The sequence below is a fragment of the Phalacrocorax aristotelis genome, chromosome 7 (genome assembly GCF_949628215.1).
Source record: "Phalacrocorax aristotelis chromosome 7, bGulAri2.1, whole genome shotgun sequence".
Taxonomy (NCBI): Eukaryota; Metazoa; Chordata; class Aves; order Suliformes; family Phalacrocoracidae; genus Phalacrocorax; species Phalacrocorax aristotelis.
The window spans coordinates 17,291,981-17,315,327 of NC_134282.1; the positions used below are offsets into that span (position 1 = coordinate 17,291,981).

Here is a 23,347-nt window from a genome sequence, read left to right on the forward strand (position 1 = left end):
AAAGGAAATTATACCTAAAATAACGCCAACAGCTAAACCCAGCTAAAATCCATTCCTGTCTGTTAAACAGAGGTTTATTCCTGAAACATACTTTTTAGACACTTTATTTTCAATCCAATTTGGAGTTTTATGGACCAACCTGGTGTTATGGTGGTTGCTAAAGCAGTTATATTAGTTGTTACAATTATATCTTCCTTCTACCCAGAGCCATAAACCTTCCCACTTGTTGCATAATGTTGCAATTACTCCATAAACTCTGCTAGTCAGTTCGTTGACTGCAAAATAAGTAAGTGTCAATGACAGCCACTGCCCTGCAAGGAGGATGAGAATGCAAATGGGAACTAGGGAATTCACCAAACAGATTTATGGAGATTTTATTGGCTGTTATCAAAATGTCCACAGGATTCAAACTTTCCTCAGCAAATAAAATTTGCAATTGTAAAACAACAATATTGCAATGGAACTTTCCACTGCAGTATGTGAAGAGGGAAAGAAACGCTGCTGTGCTTAGGGAGGTCACACTCCCCCCCTCCCCACTGCCACCCTCCAGGCTTTAATTCCCCTTCTCTAACCTCCAGGGTTAAAAACAACTCCTTGCTGTATCTGGTGGTTGGCCTCTATAGTTTCTGAAAAATGCTCAGGTGTGAAAAGAAGCTCTTGCTCTGACTAGGAAGAAGGAATATGGACAACACGCCAGCAAGCTGGTTTTTATCTCAATTTCTTGGACTACTGCACACTATCAAAAGCTTTTTGCTTCTTCAAACCCTGCAGTTCCTCTTCAGCTGAGCTGTGAAGTTGTTTCATCAACAAACTCGATATAAACTCTCAATGACAAGCCTGGAAGATTTATGATTTTTGTCATCTTTAAATAGCCATCGTAAAAAAAATATATATATATATTGGCAAGTTGCTGAATTCATTTGCTGGGAATTGACACTTCCTGATGGCTGCTGCTAAGGGATAATGTGGTGACCTGCTACAGCAATGACCAGATAAGAGCTGGCAATAAACTGAAAGGGGAAAAGGACTTTAGGTCAAACAATTTCAAACTCACGTGCCTGAAGTCAAGCTTCAAAACACATCTGTAAACACTGAATCAGAGGTCAGCTTCTTCTGAACTGCTGCATCCCCTACTGAAGTAAAATGCATTGTGCTATGGAAAATCATACCTCAGGCTGCTTCTTTAGTAGCCAAATATAGATGTATACATATAATGCTGGGTGCCAGAGAGAAAAAATTGGCCTCAAAGGAATGAAAAACGAGAATAGAGATTGCAATGTGTTACAGCTGCAGTATCACTCTCTCACTGCACAGTTATTTCTAATGAGGAAGATCAGCTTCTAACTTGTGTTTGCAAAAATAGGGTTCAAGGCCTTGATTTTATATCATAGGAAAAAACCACTGGCAACAGAACCGCAGATTTCCTTCTTTTTAAGAACAGAGAAGACAAGGCATCCCAGGTCTCAAATCATCACAAATCTACTCTTAAAAGCACCACAACCCTCTGCCCCCGCGGCAGGCCTGCATCCCTGTCGAGACTTGCCGTGGAGGCAACATTTACAGGGCTGGCTTGATAAATGTATGCCAGGAGAGGCTAGGCGTCCTCATGGCACCACACCAGCAGAAACTCAGGTCAGGAGCCCAGCAGATATTTGGTAGCAACAGCAGGATTCCCAACCAGAACTGGCCTTTGCCAGGAGGAGTGTCTGGGAGCTGATCCCTGGGATATACTTAATCCTGCTTTGCTTACAGTAATGGGATGAGATAGTCTCCATTCCTCCCAGCCTTTACATTTCCATGATTCAATGAACTGAGGCATCTTGGGTGACGCCAAGGCATCTGGCTGTACCCTCAAGAACATATATTTTTGGTAGGGAGGCATCCAAATTGCTCCTCTCCACCAGCAGGAAAGACTTTTGGCTTCCCGTGCTGCTCTCCATGCTGGAAATCAAGAAGGGAAGTGTAGCCAGAAAGGGGAGACCGCTGCAAGGACCTACTAGTTATATTCCACTGTTATCGGGGAGTTCCCACCCTCCTCCTTCCTCCCTCTTTCTAAACAGTCACTGGGTGCCCCCCACCTTCCCTATAACTGTTGGTCAGCATCGCCCCATTTGTTCCATGTTCCCCGTTTCTGCAAAACATGGCATCCCATCCCTAACGAAGGTCACAGATGCATGGAGCTGGTTTACCAGGACTGCCCATCTCCAAAGCACCCTTTTTGTAATGCCACCAAAAAGCAAGCAGGGCAGAGGCTGCCCAGCTTAGATGCTGCATTATGGAGCTGCTGTCCTGTGGTGGAGCAGAGTTTGGGTGGTCACCACATTGTTACAATTTTGCATTCAGCACACTAGTGCCATGTTGGGTACTAAATGCTTCAGTCTGTCCCCATACGTGACCCAAAACCCAAAGAAATCCATTGGGTGTGAATCTGCCTGCTTAATTTGATCACCTTTGCACCAAACCCTATCAGCACAACTGTCAGTGCAGAACAGCAGCAACATGGAGGGAGTGAAGGATTCTCACCATAGACAAAAGCAGGTGGTAGATGACTGAGGCTGAAGATAAACATCCAGGGCCAACTGGTGGCAGTCATGACAAGGTCCACCCAGACATCTGAACAGAGGCGGTGTCAAAAAAGAGAAGGGTGCAGACCACAGCGAAGAAGCGACTGGAGCTGTAGACAGGGGAATAAATCATGGATTCTGGGGGTGCAAACTTCTGCCAGATACCCAAGAAGAAAAAGTCCATATAAATGCAGTGAGCAAAGCCAAGCCTGCTCTAACCAAGTCCAAAGACAGGCAGCATGCTTTGGACAGTGTCAGAGATAATGAATTGAAGGGAAGGAATAAAATGAACAACCACCTTACAGGCTAACACAGAGATACTGGGAAATACGCATCAGCACCAGTATGAGTTACTGGCTGAGGAAGAGCCCAGCCACGTCCAGGCTCAGGGACTGGGCAAGCGACACCCAGGTTACTGGCTCTCACAGATGGATCACAGGGCCGTGCAAGGGACAGCACTCACATATTTCAGCATGAGCAACCTGGCCAGCTGCAAATCCTACAGGACTTAAATCAAACGTGGCTCTTAATCAACAGATTGAATGTTGAGAAACCTGAGCACAAGACGGGTGCCAGAACCCACAGCCAGTGAAAGTTGTTACGCACCAGAGGACATGGCCAGACCAGGCTTTGAGCCTGAAATGACTGTGACAGAAGCAGCGTGTTTTCTCTTTTTAATGCATTGCTCTTTCCTGCACCGTGTGGTTACAACAGTGCAGGTGACAGTGCAGCTGAATGGTGACACCACATACCACAAAGACTAACTTCTCATTGCTCTTGTCAGGGCTGAAGAGGTGGAATCTGACCATGGCTTTCACCTTATCAGTCTTCGAAAATTCAACAGGGTTGCTAAATGAGGTGCAGAAATAACAGACGGACTGTTCCTTGCTTGAAGACGTTGCAGCCTCTCGAGCTCAGAGCTGGGCTCTCGTAACCAAATCGAAGTGCAAACCTCATGTCTGTAAAAGCTGTCTCACGGGCAATAGGAAACTATGCTTCATTAAAGAGCAACTCAGCAGCTTGCACATGTGGTGTGTTCTGTAGTGTAACAGATTTAGGAATAGCAATGGCTCAAGTTGACAAGTTTGGAAAAGACAAAGACAGGAAGGTTTCTCAAAGCTTTTGACAAAGGGGTTTGAGTCATTTCCCTGTGGTTTCTTGTTTCTCTCCCACTTAGCAGAGGAGTCACATCCTAAAGCTCTGTCAAAACCCTTCAGAGCCATTCTAGCCTAATTCCAAGCAGTGGGGTACCTGAGGTGCTGTCCTATGCAACAACCATTTCAGAGCTACTTTTGTCTGTGGTAGACATGAATCCTTAGTGTCCTCCTTTATCTGAGTCTTTCATTCCCCAGTTTTGGTTTGCTCCTGGGGGGAACAGGGCTCCTGTGCTTTTTCAGTGCTTGCTCCTCTACCTTCATCAGTTTCTGCTTTTTCCTGCTGAAACTTTCTACCTTCTCTTCTTCATAAAGGAAATTGTATCAGTGGTTCAGAGGGCAAATATTCACCTCTAGAATGACTGTCAAATCAAGACCTCACTGACCTGCTGACATATCTACGTTTTATTTCTGACTGTAGCCAAGGATCACACAGAAATAGAAATATACAGGTTTTTCTATATGCAAGATCTCTCTGCCTTTTGTTTGCATTTTAGCTGCTCTAAGGTAATAAGGAGACAATGTTGCTCTTGTTCTGCAGGATCTCTCTCCTAGCCAGCCCCACAAATGGTACAAAACACTGTTCATGCATGTAGCTAGCTCTGGAGAAACTGTGTTTGGTAATGCATCCCTAAGAGCAGATTTTTCAAAGGGGATGCAAAACAAAGTACTTGACCCCCTTGTGATCACTGCTGTAATACGCCGTAATGCTACCCTCTAGGCCAAATCACAATTGTTAACATTCATTACAGGGCACCATCTCCTAAGCTCTGGGCACCCCAGAACAGGCAAGAGCAGCTGGGCACGCTCCTTTTGAAAAGCAGGTGCAAAGGCACGTCTTCTGAATGCTGCAAGTATGCAAGAGAAAAATAACATTCCCTTTCTTGGAACTTATTTTCGGCAGTTGAACATTTCACAAAGAGAAACTGTTAGTGCAAACACTCAAAAGGTCAATCTCTAAATAAACAGAGAGACAGAGTGATGAAAGGGTTTAGCTGTTATTAATGAAGCTGAGATGATCACAAGTCAAAAAAAGCAAAGCAGCTATGAAGACAGAGAGCTATGAGCATGCTAGAAATTTTGGCAAGATCACATGTGAAGATACAAAAAGCAAAAGTTACATTCCCAGCCTGAGATGGAACATGCCCCAGAAATCCTTCTTTACTTTTCCCTGGGATTTTCAGCTACTTTTCAGCTATTTTCACTCAGTTTAGGAGGATCAACAACTGGTTTCATGCTAGAAACGAGCACCACCTATCCCCCCAGAATACTATACTCATACTAAGGCAAAGGATGAAAACAAATTTTATTTGCATCTACTACACAACCTTGCTTTATCTTCATGCCTGAACAGGATTTCCCTCCAAATCAGATTCACATTTTTTCCTTGACACATAATATCAGTAAAACATGGTGTATAGTTCACATTAAAAGAAATCTGTACAGAATCAATTAAGAAAAACAAAACAAAGACGATGATAATATAGGACAAAAGATAATAGTTGAAAATATTCAGGGAAACTTTGATGAAGTAAATCCTGTGCAAAGCTTTTCTATTTTATGGTGTTTACTCCGGGGACTTGCTTGTTTACCAGTCACGTGGCAGCATTACATTGACTATAAATACGTACTTTACAGAAAATACAGAACTGTAGAAGTTACAGATTAGTTCTTGGCTCTGAGGTGAAATTCAAATCTGATTATGTATCCCAGTTAAGGACTGGCCTCTTCATAATGAGCTAAGCCCCAAACATCAGCACAGTCAAAATTTGGCTCTATAGTTTGCAGCTTGACCCTAGGTAAACCTCAAACAGAACCATTTGTGGTTCAAAACAAACAAACAAACAAAAATCCCTTGATGTTTCTGAGTCATTGCATTGCATTAGTTCAGTTTTCAAAGGTGGATTTGTCTCAGTCGGTCAGAGAGCTTTTGGTGGGATCAGTAAATGCTTCATGGCTCAAAGGTGATTCACCATCAAGGACACCACACGTACAGAAGGAAGGCCTATGTGAAGACAGCCACGTGTTCACATCATGCAGAGCCTCATGGGCAAGGCTGCGAGTGCCTATTTGCAACTGTTCAGAGCCAGGCCCTAGCTCGCTGAGAATAAGGAGCGCACTTTGGACATTCCTGTGAATATGAAACATTTGCTGAAAGGGCAGGATGAAGTCTTCCCTCACACATGACTAAAACCCCTCTGTGCCATCTCATGTTGTGCTGTACGTCTTGTCCTCCTCCTGCTGGCACCCATCCAGGACAGTGTAATTAGAGGACACATGGCGTGACAAGAGCAAACAATACGGCAAATGCACACGGCCCCAGCTGCGCAAGAGCCAGTGTCCCAGCACAAGCAAACAAAGGTGCTCAAGAAGGCCAGCAGCTCCCTAGACACTGAATGACAATGAGAAACTCTCCAAAGCAAAGACTGGGACCAAAACAGCTCACACACTGATGGGAAAAGAAGCAGGTCTCCCAAGATGCTGATCTGTATACATGGCACCATCAGACTTGCAAATGACCCAGATAAAGAGGGCAATGGCTATATGCAACAGCCTTGCACAACAGAGGGGACTGCAGAAACTGATGAGTCTAACAGACTCTTGGCTTGGGGAAAAAATGTCAAAAAAGGAAGGACTGCTGATATCACAGATCAAGGTGTTGAGGAAACAGGAAAGGAAATAGCAATGAACTGCTGGAACTCACTGCTGCAAGAAATAACCAGGACAAACACTGCTGGGTCAACAGAGCATCAAAGACGATGGAGGCCTGGCCCTGGTCTCGGGCTGTCGCCTCTACGTTAAAACATGTTCATGTTAAAACATCAACAGCAGCGGAGGAAAATGCTGAAGGTCAACCCTGCAAGGTGCCTGATGCTTTCAACAGAAGCCAGTCAGTTGCACAAATTCCTTCTTATATGTTGGAAGATGCAAGAGAGAGCGATGTAGAGAGAGAAGAAGGGAATATGTACATTCATGAATCAGCTAGTACTGATGTGCGTTGTAGTGGCAAGAGAGTGGGAACAGGAAGAGACCAAACAAGAAGGGCTGACTATGCCTTGAGCTACACTCAAAGCCCTTCTTGAGGTTTGCTCTTTCAGTGCTGTCCACAGGAGGAATTTTGGGCTTGCTCCATCTTCAGGCTGCCCTAGCCTTTGAACTAAGACAAGGTAGGGATAAATTTACATGCTGTGTGGACAGCGCTGTCTCCTAATAAACAACACAACCAAATGATTGATTGAGATAACGTTTTACTAAAGGCGGCTGGTGACCGCTGGCTGTCCCCTTTCCCCTGTGCTCTTCTGAAACAAGCAGACAAGCCAGCTGCACTGCAAACTGATGTGCAAACACACACACAGACAAACCCACCCATGTTTGCTCGCTGCCCCGTGCCTGCACAACCCAGTCAGTAAGGCAATGTCATTCTGTAGCATCACCTGAAGAACATCCCAACTCCAGCTTCTGGCCTAGGCTCACCTGTGGTGCCCAGCAGATCCCAGGAGGACACCCAGACATGCCTCTTTCCCTCGCAGCTTCTCTGACAACCCAGAGCAGCAGGAACAAAGGAAAACTGAAAGATTCACTGAAACTTGGATTTGGCGGTTTTGATGGCCTCACACAACAACCCTCAGACCTGACAGGTGCCATCACAACTTCTCCTTTTAAGAGGAAGCACAGACCACTGCATGTCAAAACCTCTGGGTTCACTTCCCCACTTTAGTACCAACTCCCTCTTTGGACTTGGGCATGTTAATTAACCCAAGCAAGGTTTGGTTTCCCCATCTGCATGACGAACACCGGCTATTCAGAGGCATTCTTACGGTCCTTCACTGCTTGCACACAGAAGTCCCCAGGCTTCTTCTCTTGTGCATAGATTCAGAGATCCCACCAAAGTCCCTATGAAAGAAGAATGAACCACTTGAATCGCACATGCCTGGGGGAAGCAGGCCTATGTGGGGCATCAGTGTGGAACAGCTGGTAATAACAGCTGTGGAACAGAAGGTAATACAGGGTCCAAGCCATCAAATCAAGCTGGCAAATTCTTGGGTCAGAGCGTGCTAAAGGCTGACATTAGGCCACTTAAACTAAATCACGTTTTGGCTGAAAACAACTCATTGCCCATGTTCAGCCGAAGGCCATAAGTTGCAGTCCTCAGCATTAGTACTTTGAATTTCTTGAATAGGAGGCACAAAGAAGCAGAAATCGTGGGTGATCACAGGTGAAGAGCCAACACTGAGAACGTGGGTAGAGCTCCAGAAGTGCAATTACCCAGCTGATATTTGCCTACATACTTGTGCGTGCATGTGGGTGTTAACATCCCACAGAAAAACCCAGGCTCAATGTACGTCAGGGAATTTCCAGGTTGCTTCCTTTTGTCAGGTAGGATTTTATATACATTCTTGTAGTCCCCTGATTTATGAGTTCTCATGGTTTTCCCAGCACTCAAATCTCTCAGGCTCATGCCAATCTAAATCTATCCAGTGGCGATCAAACATGTCTGAGGAAAGCTGCACACCTTTGCTGAGGAATCACAGCCTCCTGCAATTCAAGTGAAAAATCAGTGCTGGAGAAGAAAGGCATCTGCAGAACAGCTGAGGCAGATATGAGCTGATATGAAACCATCAGCAATAAACTCTCATCAGCAAAAGCTCAGTGTAGCTGCCTTGCTCACTGTCATCACAATGCTCTGGACCTTGTATATTGAACCTCACACACAGACCTTGTATATATACATTGCTGAGGAGGAGTGAACAGCTGCCTCCTGTGCAGAGCGTAACAGAAGCAGGAAAAAACTCCCTCCAAGAATAATAGGATGTGAGATACAGAGGAATCTTTCTGGGAAAAACCAAGAGTAGGGGGCTTGGAAAGAAAGCTTAGGAGAAAATTTATCTATAAAAACAGTCCAATTTTTCAGTATTATTTCTGCTTTGTACCTGTGAGGATGTATGTTCACAACCAACCCATCCTGACACGTATCTTTGCTCTCTACCTACACTGCCAACAGTCCTTTCTGACCAGTCCCACATCACTGGTGGTGTCTGTGCACAAATAACCCCAACCAGCCACATCCCACTCTGAAAGCTACAGCAAACCTCCCCAGAAATGGATGGGTATCCATTGTGGAGCGTCATTTACCTGAGCTGTTCTGTTACTGCATTCCTCTTCATGCTTCTTTACAAGAACTCACATATGGATACCTTGTTATACGGGAAGGAAAATTTCCATTTGCTCAGAATCAATATCTCGCAAAGTATCGCAAAATCTTAAGGCTAGTATACACCAGTCCAAGCTCTTTTACATACCAGCAAGTATGAGGTGTCGATTCCCCTAGAGCTAACTGTAAAGTCACTCTAACACCAGAATTAGGTTCAATATATAATTGTTTTAGGCAGGCAGGCAGGGAGTAACAGAATAGAAGCTACTCTGTGTTTTACTTAGTCTCCTAGAAAACCCCACATGACAAACACTATGTTTGGCTCTGATCTATACTCCCAGCTGTTATTAAATCAACATAGATGCCCCAGAGTTAATACAGCTACACTGACATCACTCTGGTCCAATATACATATCACAAAATGGTAACCTGTACATTACAACTCAAGTGAATTCACAGGATAGATCAAACTCACTGCTAAAATATTATTCCATACATATTCTGTATATAGGCTTCATATATGTGGCGTCATTATCTGCTGCGGCTTTTCTTAGATGTTTGTGTGTTTCCATTCCTGGCTTCTCATCTCATAAACTCCCAACAGCTGGAATTACTGTACAGAGATAGTCTGATTCCAGCTGCAAAACAGCTTCTTTCATAAATGAGGTTCTTTTACAGCCTTCTAAAACCAAATGGGGCATAACATGGCCACCAAACGTCAGATAAGCTACCCAAAACTGAACACCAAAAGAAACTGGTTGAACAACCCTGAACACTGGGCAACACCATTTATCCTCTTCCTCATTTCCCACATACTTTGCATCTGGTTCACCATAAAGCATGCAGATGCTTCAGTAACAGAAAAGCCCAGGATGCCAGTAGTCATGCCTGGTCTCACCAGCCTTTCCCCATGCTTGGCAACGAAACAAAACAGGGACTTATGCCATGGCGAGGCACTGTCTATTTCCTCTCTAAGCACACACGCAGCAGATGAGAGAGCGTGGGCCACATTCATCCTAAATCCCACCAAAGACCTTAGACCAAGACAAGGTCAGAACGCTGCATCGTTCCTCAAGGCTAGCATGTATATACCTCACTGTCCTAAAGCTAACTCATCCTGAAAACCATATGACTTGGTTAATTAATTCATTTTCCACCTCTGAGGCAACCTTTTTATCTCCTCAGCACAGGTACCTAGCTATCTCTCTGTCACTGCATCAAGACACAGACCGATGGAGGAGAAAGCCATGTGGCTGTTAGCCCTGTGAGCCCAGCTGAGTTACTTTCTCCCTCTGTGAGTATGGGGAAACGACCGAAAAGCAGGATATTACCGCACGCCTTTCAGAGGCTTTGTGAAGAATTTAGTTAAGATTCATAAGAGAGCTCTGAAAATATAAAACACTACCTAAATGCTAAAAGTTAACTGCTTTTAATACCCAGATTTAAGAGAGAGGTATTTTCTTCATTTCCATACAAAGGTGCAGAAATATCCTTCATTGCAAATAACCACTGTGCCTGCTGTGAGAGGCTCTGCACATGATTTCAATTGCCTTTCACATAGAAAATAGGAATAATACTTTGCATTTATAGACTTTAAAACTACTTTGCAGACAATCAACTCTCAAAACCCCCACTGTGATACAGGAGGCAAACATTATATCTGTTTTACAGAGGAAACTAAGAGGGAAAGAGGTTAAGCCTAGAGCCAGAAAGGAGACATCTGAGAAATCAGGCATGATAGCAAGGCCTATCTAGATCCACACTTGCTCACTTGCTCTTCTTAGTAAACACTTAACTCTTCTGCTCCCAAACTTCTACACAGCAGAGCGCACACACTACATGGCAAGAGTGGCCAGAGCATTCATCTGTATTATTAGCATATTTAATGGTCTATAGATACTACCGTTGGCCACAGAGAGTGCCTGGAATTGCGTGAGGCCACTTATTCCATTTTTTAGCATGTGTGGCAGTAGAAAAGTTGTTGACAACTAAAGTTAACCAAACATTTATTTTTAGAACCTAAGTCCAATGTTATAGTGTCTGGACTCATAACTACCCATTTCTCTGACATTAAGCTGAGCTGCCACATGAGAAAATTGCTAGAATGATAGTATTTCCAGGGTATACTGAGTCACTGTCCAACATCTAAAATGGGAAATAAAATAATTTCTCAGAAACTGTCAGCACAGTGGGAGGCAAAATTTGCAGGAAGTTGTGTAGAAAAAATCAGGCTTCTACTCTAAAACAGGTCCCTCAGCACTAAACACACCTTTTTTAATTTATTGATGACAGAAAAACGATTAGGTCCCATGGTATTGATTTCTTGGCATTATCTAGTATTTAGAACCATTATTAAACAACACTAGCAAAATTATAATGGTAATAACCAGGAAGCAGCAGCAGCAGCACTGTGTAGACTACTCAGAAGCACGTATCATTTTTTGCTTTGATCTGATGCATCCTAGTCATGTGCTGAGGTCCCTGCCTGGAGCCTCATTATGTCCAGTCCCTGGAGAAGGATGTTCATGAACCTTGTTTCCCCCTACAGCAGCAACTCCCAGCTGAGGCCACCTCAGCTTGCCTCCCCAGCGGCCCATGGGGAATGCTAGAGTGAAAGAGTAGGAAAGTCCCTAGGGCAGTGGTTTTCTGCCTCTCTTAATTTGCATACCATTTTTTATTTCTCCCTTGGACATGCAGGCCCCGACATAATAAATTTAAGCTTCCGACAATGGCTTTCATAGATCAGGGGGAAATAGAGCTCAGAAGTGGTATGCTGACACTTGGGATTTGCAAGGTGAAAGCCACCGATCTACTGTACAGGTACAGGATAGCCTGTCCTCAAAAGAAGCAGCTGTCTATGGTCCCACAGTTACTGATTAACTCCTAAATGGAAGCAGAGGGTTGATGAGGGTTTATAACTGCATGTCCTTTGCATCCTTTTTAAAAGGAGAAACAGATGTTTCCAACCACCACAAAATTCCACTCCACCAATCTCTTGCTCTGGCTGTTACCTTGGAGCAGTGACTTCCAAAATCTGAATTAAAAAACAAATTAATTGTTTGCTGGAAGATTCTGAAAAGAGTCTGTGGTGGAGAGTCAGGGGTTGAACGCATTCCCTCACACAGCAGCACGTCTCCTGCCTGCTCAGAATGCAGGAGACAGCATGGGACAATCCTGTCCTGACACTGTTTTTTCTGCTGGTAATCAAGGTCTTCAAGACCGCCAGTTTAACTGGAGAAGAGCCCTGGAAAGTCTTCTGCTTTGTCAGCAACACGGTCTTAAGTATAAACCCCACCTCATCTGTCAAAGTTCACTGCCTAGATGCTTTTGCTAGCACTAATTTAAATTTCTAAACAAACACCAGACCCTACCAACCTGTGTAATGGTGAACAAGTCAATTTTGTTTGAGATGTTTAGGTTTCCACCCCCTTTCTCTCCTTCTTTAAATCGATGACACCGTGGCTTAAAAAAGGAAAAAGGGAGGGGGGCATTTTTGAGTGCTGCCTGCAGATATGCATTTGTATGCATTTTCCATCTTTTAACTAACCAACAGGAGGAAAAAAACCTTAATTTTTCTAGCAGCCTGCTGTGATATAAATAAAAATAATAGGTACATTCACAGATTTTGAACTTTTTACAGCCACTGCTGCAAAAAGCAATTTTAATTTATAACCACGAAGTCTTGCAAAACATATAACGAAGACATAATAAAATGGAATGTTTATCCTGTGGCTCCCATTAGACCTCTTCCGTTCGATGGTTGTAACTAATGACTTGTTTTTCCACTTTTGTATTGGAAGCCTTATTATTGGGCTGCACAGAGCATACCTTATTTGATTTCCCTAGCAATGCCTGCATCTCTTGCTGAAGCCTGCAATTAGATGTTTATGAAATAGTATTAAAAAGCTGCATAATCTCGTCTGTGGTCAAAAATAAAAAAAAAAAAAGCCAGCAACAAACCAGCCCTGTTTGTATAATATTATACTGAGTACAATAGACTAATGTTCACTCCAGTGCATGTGTCCTTTTGACTAACCACTTCTATCTGACAACCTTTTTTTGGCAACAGAACACATTGTACTTTTTGGATAATTGACTGTGGAATATGATGTTGTTTATTCAAAAGCAGGTCACACAGAACTGAGCTTCCAGTTGTCTTTATCCTTTTACCTTTCTTATCTTCGTGTTGTTTAAATTTATGCTGAATTTCTTTTAATTACACATATGGTTTTAATTGCTGTGCTGTATTTATTCACCAGAAGGTGACCTGATGGTGAAAGGGTAAAGAAAGGTGCGTGGGAAGCTGAATTCAGATTTGAAAACTATATTTGGACACATTTATTGGTGAGCAATCTCACAAAGAAACAAACACAAGCACATGCATTTCCAAAACCCCCTGTTATCTACAGGGCCCTGCCTGCCTGCAGTACAACTGCGCTGATTCTTTGTACTTGAAATCTACTAGAAAGACTCATCCACCACCTGCTCAGTGATCTGGAAATTCAACAGCAGCAGAAGCCCCAGTTTTAAGCTCAAGTCTTGGGGGACGAGCACCCTCAGGGAAAATGATGTGGGAACATATAGAAGTCATGAAAAATCTAGATTACGGAAAATGCAGTTAAAGAAATGGGTTCAGGAGACAGTTTTAACTGAAGCGCTCAAATGAGGCCATGAAAGAGTTGATGTGTTTCTAAAGCATGTTCTTGGGGTGCAGCCTGGGGGAAGAGAGGTCACAAATAAGTATTCCTTAACAGGAGGGAGAAAGGACTTTGATGCAGCAAAGGAAACAGAAGAGCCTTCGTCTAACACAAGCTGGAGAAGGAGGTGCAGGACACCTCTCTGATGCTGATCATCAGACCAGGGGAACATGATGGTCACCTGGGACTTCAAGTCTGCAAGATACTCATGAAATTGAGGTTTAAAAGAGCACAAATATTGCAGGGCATGTCTTCATGTAGATTTCTTTGGTCATCTGACTTAGTCTGAAAAATAAAACCCACCAGGCTTCCTGGAGACAGCCTAGAAGGAATCTATCAGTGGCTTATACATAGCAGAAGCTTCCTTGGCCACTTATGCATTTCTTTTCCCTGAAAAAGCCATAAGTGTTCACTTCAAGCTTTCTCACAGCAACAACAGAAAAGAAGGTGATTCATTTAATGAGTGACCAGCTGCCACAAAGCTGAGGAAAACCCTGAAAAAAATATCCTTTAGGTGCTGGTAAAATAGAGTCTAACTAGGCAATAACAGGATGAAAATTATTATAGCTAATCTGCTCTATTATAGCTCAGGTGTGGTTCCATTTCACTGATGACTAAAGTAATCCTAATATGTCAGTTTAAGTTACTGCCAATTCATTTGAGGAAATATTGTTTATTTGTTTAGAAAAAGATTTAATGGGGGGGGGGGGGGTGAGTGATACTGACAGTAATAATAATTCATCTGTCTGTGCTGGTGCTAAACCACACCATGGAAAATCCTCGCTAATGCTCGATTGATCAGCTAACACACAGCAGCTCTGCTCTTCTAATTTGTTTTATGTAGCTGACTTTAGACAGCACATTTCAATCTGGACTATTTTGAGGATCCATGTAAAACTAAGTCACTGCCCTATTAGTGTGGATAAAGAGGGATATGAATACTACTTGCTACAAGACATGGTTCATCCAATTTTTTTTCAAGCAGACAGAATACACTGCATCTGGAACAAAGAATAAAATGTGATTGGAAAGTTTAGAGCCCTTAAATTAATTCCCTAGACAAAAAGTTGAGGCACCATATTCATAATATCATGTTATGTAACTTGCTCTGGAGCCAGGCAGCTACTAAGTGAAATAGTATGAGTTATAAAAACAAAATACTGTTGTGAAAACAATTTTACAGCTTTATAATTCACTATTATTTTCATTTAAGAACAAAACTGTCAGTATAATTGCAGATTCTCTTTGCCTTGCAGGAATTCTTTCAGCTTGTGATAGGAAACCTCCTTTTTTTTTTTAAACTTTTTTTTTTATCAAAGGCTGCTATCTAATTTACTATATTGTGTTTCTATATAGTTATTCAGAGGTAAATCTTAACAGGGAGCCCAGGATGTGGGGGTCTAAGTTTAGTACCAGAATATTTATGATCAGTAAATTTAACCATGTATTACCAACTACTTTTTACCACTACTCTTGGAGAAAAAAAATTATATCAGCAGCCATTATAGACTACTTTCTACTCTTTATATCTATTTTATCTATTTTAGGTGGGATCCTACATGGCTTGCACTGCTCACTATGCACCATGACTATTTCCTAACTTGCCTACTCATAGAAATACTAGGCTCAAGAGTCTAGTTCTGGACAACGATGCCTATCAATGGAGAAATGAATCATCTTTTAAATTGTGCACAGCTCCCTACACAAAGTGGTGCTTCACTAACCAACCGTTACTATAATACGTGTACATGTGCCATTAAGAACTGGATTAAGACCACAAATATGCTTCACAGAGGTCAGTGGGAAAATCACTCAAATGTAGGATGATCTGCTCCATATGACATGACCAAAATATCACATCACCCAAAGCATTACTATGATGCGAGTAGTTCCTTGTCTTATCACCGGCATTACCATTGGGTCATAAGCCCGAACAGTTTCACACCAACAGGGCAGCCAGAGCCCTTCTCACCTCAAACAGAAGAGCCATCCAATGCCACCAAGTTGCTCCATGTCTCCTCATTATCCCCAGCTGGGGCAAGTTTCCCTACCATTCACGTCCTAGCTTCATTGCAATAAACTTGACAATGACACAGAGGTTATTTGGTAGAAGAACAGCTTCACCATATGCTCTGGTGCCTTGGCTTTGGAAGAATTATCATGTGGTTGGACTTGAGTGTATTTTAAAACGGAAGGAAACAGCTCCTCCAGTAATCAGTGGCACCACCATATACTACAGCTGGAGTATGCCTGCAAATTAATTAAGTGGCACTCACTTTTATGGGTGCTACTTTTTGAACTGAAAGCCATAAACCAGTAGCAAGGCCAACCATCCTCCTTGCTTCATTGTGCTACAGACCAGGCTGTCCATTAGAGACCCCAGCTCCGCCAGCCCCAGGGTTCAGGAAAGCACCATTGCTCGAAAACCAGACAGCCTCCCCATCAGATGTTTCTTTGTACCTACAGGTAAATATACACTCACTACATTTTATGGCCTCAGATACAAAATCTCTATCTGTTAGACTCTAACATCATCTGGCAGTACCTGTCAAGGCAGACACTTGGTTATCAAGAGTTAAACAGCACAGAAACAGAGCCCTTAATTAACTTCAAGGTTGCCCCATGCCTTATCGTGTATAGAGGCATTGTCCTCAGCTTATTTTAAGAAGGAGCAAGAAAGAACATCCAGGTATTATGCCAAAAGCCTCTTTCTCAATTATTCCTCTTATATTACTAACACATTGTGGCTGACTAAAGGCTAAAGCTGCAAAAGCTGCATCCTGAAGCTGTAAATTTAAGTTGGTTTCTCAGTATATGCTGACCTGACTTACTCCTGTAACTGCAGGGTCCCTCTTATCTTAACTTTAAGGTAATTGTTTGGCAACTTGTTGTTTTTCTATTTCAGGAAATCAACTCAAATATATGATTCCTAAGAGACAAATCTGATTAACTGCTCTGTCTTCAGCTGGTTCCTGGTAGTATATGGAGTGCTTAAATAATATAAATACAATACAAGGAACAAACAGTAAAGTTCTGAAATGAAAATGTTAAATGTGTTTCAAGCCAAGAATTGCGCTCTTTCAAAAGTTTAGGGCGTAAACCAGACTGTTGGATTCCTGCAGTCAGGATAAGCACACCATTCTTAAAACACCTCTTTGCACCTCCTGCCAGCTTCTTTTCACCTGAAAATCCTGAAGAAATCCAAAAAGATTTTGATGCAGAGATCTATAATACCTTGAAGAGAAAAACATCATTGTCAATGCCACAGAGTACCACCAAGTCTTAACTCTGAGCTTCTCATCTTATTGTTAAACACCACTGCCTTCTTCCCCTCCTCCTCATTTTAACAGAAGCAACAGCATTTAATTTAATCCACCCAGAAGCAATGACAGAGTCAGAAGCTGATATACAGCTAGTGTTGGTTAGAACTGAGAATTACTGTTTTGTGAAGAATGTCAACATTTTGACATTTGTTGCTATTCTCAGGGTAGAAAGGAACTGCATATTCATCTGGAAATTTTGAAAAGTCCCATTGAAATAGCAAATTCAACTCTGAATTTTGGAATTTCACCTTTAATTTCATTTTACTTTAGCTTTCTGTCTTTTCTAATTCATTAAATGCCCAAGTAGAATATTTTAAATAAGCTTTTTTCATTTTACTTGGTGTTGCTTTATTTTAGCATTTTTAAACTATGGGAAGCCACTGTCTCACACTGACAGAAAACCAACTTCAACCATCATTTTACGCCATCTCTGAATTCCACCCAGTGGAAATTTTCGATATTTGACTTTTCGGAAGAGGACACTTGGGTGCAGATATGAGATTTTGGGGGCGAAGACACTCGGGGGAGGCAGGTAGTGTACAGCAAGCTGCCTGCCTTTCTCCACAAGTAAAAAACAATGCTAAGGAAGAATATATCCCTGTGACAGCAGGAGGGAATCTGGCAGATTGCATTTATTCATTTGCAAAGAACAAAAAATTCCTAGTCAGTAGATTAACAGCAAACAGCAAGAGCATTAGTCTCAGTTCAAACGCAAGTGCCGGAGGTATCTACTTTATGTGAGTAATGGCAGACTGTAAAAATTATTAAACCAGTACAAGAGAAGTGCATCAGTCCTAGCAAAGAACACTGGTGAGCAGATGTTTCTGAGGCAAAGATGAAACTTCCAAGCGAATGTCTCCATCACAGGTATTAAATCAGTGGAAAAACTGACAAAAGCTGTGTAAAATGAGAAAACAGCAAGCCGTCACAGTCCCCTTTTGGGCACTGCAAGTTTCATGAGACTGTGTCGATGCTGGTTCCATCGGGCAGCAAAGAAACACCACCTCCAGCAGTGAGGAAATGATGCGACGGTTGAGGTCTGCTAATCACGGGCAGCCACCACTACCTAAACCATGCCAAAAGCATAAGACGCCTCATTAATTTAACCTCCTGATCTCCAGTTGTGCCCCCACTTAATTCCCACGGTGTGCTCCTAGAACAGTGCACAACACTGAAGGGCTGTCTGAAGAGGAGGCCATGCTCCGTATGCACTGATTCCTGTATATGGGACAAAGGGACTCATGGCTAGTGTGGGCTACGTGCATTAGGGAACTCGTACACTTGTGTCATGTTAGTGAGAACAGACACAGCTACCAAAGGGACACTGCTCCCTTAATGCTTCCAGGAAATCTGCAGCAAAGCAGCATGGATTTGGATGCTATACTAAATCAGAGCTATAAGACACTTTGTCCTCCCCAAATTGGAAAATCACTTGCAAGAGATCAATGTTTTATTAAGATTTCCACCATTCATGACCAAAACCACAAGCTGCCTCAAGTGTTTTCAGCAGCACCCAGTCTGGATGCTAAAAATGTGTAGGTTCCTTTGGGAGGGAATGTGGCTCCCCAGATCTATGAGTAGATTCAGAAAGAGGAAGGAGAATACAAGGAATCCAAGACCAAGGAAGGACAGACCTCCCAGGTGTCTACAGTGACCACCACTCAAATAGACCAGGAGCCACATGAGATCCCTGAAAGGTCCAGAAAACCACCTGGGAGACACGCAATAGAGTCTCAAAAACACAAACATGACCAAAACCAGTGAAAGGACCTAGATCTAGCTGGAGACATTAGAGCTCCACAAGCGTATTTGGTGTCTTAACCAGTTCAGCACAGAAACAACTGATGGTCAGTAGTAGGAGTTTCATCAACTTTGTTTTGGCCACAGAGCAAACTTGCAGGAATTCACCATGTCAGAAACCAGCGCTGCCATTTTTGCTTTCTATAGTGGACATCTTGGTGCCAGAAATCAGAGTATCTAATGAGTCACCCTGGTCTTGTGCTCTCTGGCCTTTGGGAGGGGAGAAGTTAAGAAAGAGGCTTCAAACTCTGACTTGGTCTGAGCAGGCACAGCACCGCTGGCAAAAGACACAAAAGCAGCCAGTTGCATCACATGTTTCTGTGATGGTCTCATGACAACTCCACTGCTGCTCCTGAAGAAAACCCCTCCATCTACCACCCAGAGGAGAAAGCACCCGAGGTTTCTGGCTAGAAATGCCCTTGAAGCACATGAAGGTTTAAATGAGGGCATGCACTCCACCAGTTCATTTCCTAACTAGGACTTGAGCATTAATGCTAGACAGGGTGCTACAAAAGACTAAAATGCGCAGAGGTTTCACGTGCATGACTCCCACTTCCATAAGTGGCCCATGGACAGAATGCAACGCGGCGTTGTGTGTGAGTAAAACTCATTGTTCTCAGCGGGCTTTAATAACCAGTACAGATTATTTGCTGTTCCCATACTGATCCAGCTTTATTCTGGATCAGCAGCGACTTCAACATGATTAGTACGCAGCAAAAAACACAGAGCCACAGTACCGTGAACCTCTGCCTAGCCAGAATGCAAAATATAAACATTCCTTCTCCCCACCGCCCCCTTTAAAAACCCTAAACAAATTTAATGAAAAATTTTTCCTCTCACAGTGATGGATCATGGTATGTATTAGAATTAAGGACCATGAACTTCTAATCTGAGATGGATTTTTTACAACATCCTTAATATTCTTCACACAAAGTGAGTTCAAAATTAAGAATGCATTTTTTCAAATACATTTAGAAATTGTTTCATATTTTAAGATCATTCCCTTTCAAGAAGGAGAATTCCTAAAGGTCGTCTTGCATTTTATGTGATACGTATTAACGCCTACTTTTTACCCTGGCTTCTCAAATCAATTTCCTTAACTGAAAGGTCTCAAACCAGCCTTGAAAAGGCAAAAAAATGCAGAAGCCAGTTGTGTGTAGGAAAATACATTAAAATTCACATTGTAGCCAACAAGTCAAATTACAGTGACAATTCTCCCTATCAGATACGTAGCTCTAATATAGCCTTCCTTTTTTCCTCTTTAAATAAAATCATTCCAGAAGTTGATTTTATGAATGAGTTAGTCTGCAAAGGAAGAGAACAGCATACGGTAAAACTGGACAATACTGCTTCACTGGCAAAGCATACAGTGTTTTATTACTGAGCATTTCCTGTTACACTGTAAGATCACCTTCAATTCTTCACCAATTAAACTATGTATGTTACAAAGCAGCAATCAAGCAGAGTCTTCTGCCAATATGTCCGATAAGAGTTGTAAGTTCAAAAGTGAAATAGGTAATAACACAGATATTTAGCTGGTTAAAAGGGAATGAAGGTTCTGGAGGGATTTATCACCAAGCAGACAATAGTCTATTTTGCAGAGGAACTTAAATTATTTTTATAGAGATATATACGAAGTATTTCTGCATGTGTATTTGCAAATGCCACGTGCAAGGGCACACACACATACACACACAAAATATATACGCATATATGAAACCCCAGACTTGAGCTAAATTAAATTGTCCCTCCAGCTTTGTAATGCAAATGAGACTAACAGGCTTGTGCTGTTTGTGGTTCAAGATGATTTGCGTTTCCATAGAGATGCTAACTGAACTAAAGTTTTAAAATTTTTTATATATTTAAGCCTACTTGTATCTATAAAAGTCTAAATATGGATCTGCTGTACCTCAGCACTTCCTCAGCGACTCCACTGGAACCACAGCAGTTTACACGAGTTAAGGCTGCGTGCAAATTTTGTGTCTTTCACTAATTTCCAATCTGAGCTCCATACTAAGTATCTGCAGAGCTAAGAGTTTACTTCTGTCCCCACTCCTAGCTTCTTGGTACGGAAGGGGAAGAAAATATAAAAAGCAGTCTCTTAGTTGCAAGTAGATAATATTTCAAGGACTTTTGTAATTTATCACCCTCTCTAAACTGCCTGGAGAAACATCTTTGCCTTCAAAAGTTCGCACTGTCAGGAAATCTGGAATTCAGGGAAAACAATCTGTGTGCTTCTAGTGAAAGAAATGCCAAAAGGACAAGCTTTCTGTTATGTGTCAGAACCTTCTTCCACTTTCCCTGTGAGCACCCACAAACTGAAGAGCAGGGGCGTGCTGAGACAAGCCAGGGTGAGCCCGGGCAGCGATGGGTTCATCACCCCCCTGCCTGGGCTTGGCCATCCTTATCCTTCGGTGGAGCCTAAGCCTGTCATACACTATAAGGACCCCACAAAACTAAAGCTCCTGTACCTGCCCAGAACCACATTAGAGACAGCCACCAGCAGAAGCAACAAAAGCCAGCCAGGGTCAGAGTTTGGGCAGAGAAACTAGGCAGACCAGTTTAACATTCTATCCCAAATCAGCTTTGCTCTATGAGGTCTGGGCACTGGTTCAAGTGGATGGAGGACTCCCGTCATACCATCACCTGAGAGGAAATTCTGAGCCGAGCTCTGTGGGAACTCATTTCCATGTGGTTTCAGTGATAAGGTTTCACACCAGAGGTCAATCTCTGCAAATCGCTCTGAACCACAATCAAAACCAGCCCCTTGTGTATCTCCTATCTACCTGAGAAGAGGAAGGATTTGTCCAGTGAACAAGAGGTGTCCACAAGCACATGGAGCAGATGCTCATAACCAACTTCTCGTTTGATCTTGGGAGAGCCCGGAAGGAAAGACCCGAGCACAGCAACACTGTACGGAGGTCCGGCCAGCGAGCTCCTCGGGTAACATAATGTCAGAGGGACGAAGCCTCCCTCCTGCAGGGTGACACTGTGCCTCTACACATGACACTGTCTCACCCTTCGAGGCTGACAGCATTTTTCAGCCCCCACAAAAGCCTTTTTCAAGCTAGACGAGAGTTCCCTACTTCCAGCTTTTAAGAAGCCGAACAGAGGGAGACTTGCCCCAGGCCCCCGCAGGCACCATTTAAACCCCCACACCACCTTTCGGGAAGGGTCCGAGGGCATGTTCAGCCATGTGGCTCTCCGCTCCCCCAGGGAGGCTGGCGAGCATCTGCATCCCCTACCTTTTGCTGCATCACAGGTGGCTGCGGGGCCAGCACCGGGTCGGTGATGTAGGTCTTCTTTGTGCCAGGCGGCTGGTAGAGCCCGGGAGGAGCCTGGCCCACGGTGTTACTGGCAGGATACGCTGGCTCAACCTTCCAGGTGCTCTGTGGCACATAGGGCGCTTCGGAGCCGTTCCTGCCTCCATACCCCCCATAGTAGGGGTCCTGGTAGCGGCCCTGTGGAGGTGCATAGCCGTAAGCAGGCTCCGAGGGCCGGCCAGGCGGTGGGGCGTAGCCGTAGTCGGGCCCGCGGGGCTGCGGAGGGCCGTACTGCGGGGCACCGGGCGGGCGGGCTGGCGGGGGAGTGTAGGGCTGGCCGGGCCCGAGGCTGCCATAGTGCGCGGGCTGTGGGCCGGGTGGCTGGTAGTGCGGGCTGGGCTGCGCCGTCCTCACCTGGACGTTGAATGCCGGGCGGCTTGGGGTGGAGGCCGTGGCGTAGGAGGCTGGCACTGGCTGCGGCTTCAGGGTGCCAACGGGAGTTACCGGGATGGGCGCCGGCTGCCCCGGGCCCTTAGTGGTGGACTTCTTGGTGGCGGTGAGGGGAGGCTGGTTGGGGATGATCATCCGCTTGTGGCTGGTGACGGGGGTGGACACGGATGGGGTGGTGGCAGCAGAGCTGCCTGAGGTCCCAGATCCCTAGGGAGCAAGGAGAGAGAGCCACAGCGTCAGCAGGAGGAACGGCTCGGGCATCAGGTTGAACAGCAAGGGGTTAAGTGGAAATGGGGGTTTTACAGTAACATCTGTGCAGCAACTCAAACTGCTTAGGAAAACAGGAATGTACCTGAGACCACACGGTATAAAATGGTAATAGCAACCCAACCTTTCCCTGCTCTGACAGAACCGGGACAGCACCATGGCAGCCCAGCAGAACTGCCACACATGCCATTTCGTCTCTCCCTGGAGTTTTCTCCTCCGTCTCGGAACAAACAAACAAAATAAAAGCAATAAATGCAAGAAAAAGGGAGACTCGCTAGAGAATAATTAGGGGAAAACGTAAGCATTCCTGTGAAAATGACAGTGCTTGGAAAAAGAGAGAAAATGAGGTTACAGTTTCTACGGAGACACGAAATTCCTTGGGTCCCTAGAGCACTTGTGGGGCACTGCCCCCGATACGGGAGCTCCTTTAACAGTGCAGGAGGCAGCAGAATGGGATGGCCTACAAGCAGCTTCCAAGCGCACGAATTAACTTAGATCAAACCAAAATATGGAGGTGTCCCTGTCTCTGGCTCTGCTCATAAGCACCGCTGGTTGAAAGCCTGGAGTGACCCCAGAGAAGGCAAATGTTACACAAGGCTCATTAAAGGGCAGAAAGCGGGCCAGGATTCCCGAGAGCTTCAGAATTCAGCTCCCACCACGGAGCTGTGTAACCCTGC

At 43.9% G+C, this 23,347-nt stretch overlaps 1 protein-coding gene across 10 annotated transcripts in view; it reads right to left on the reverse strand.

The window, feature by feature from the left end:
- LPP (LIM domain containing preferred translocation partner in lipoma) overlaps window positions 1-23,347 on the reverse strand; it is a 341,524-nt gene that overhangs the window by 95,636 nt on the left and 222,541 nt on the right. For 6 of the 10 annotated variants that reach the window (XM_075098979.1, XM_075098978.1, XM_075098975.1 and 3 more), the window contains one exon: window positions 21,936-22,610. In XM_075098979.1, coding sequence (XP_074955080.1) covers window positions 21,936-22,610 — 675 coding nt within the window. The remainder of the gene's footprint in view (window positions 1-21,935; window positions 22,611-23,347) is intronic. The other 4 variants (XM_075098982.1, XM_075098981.1, XM_075098984.1 and 1 more) reach the window with 1 other exon arrangement.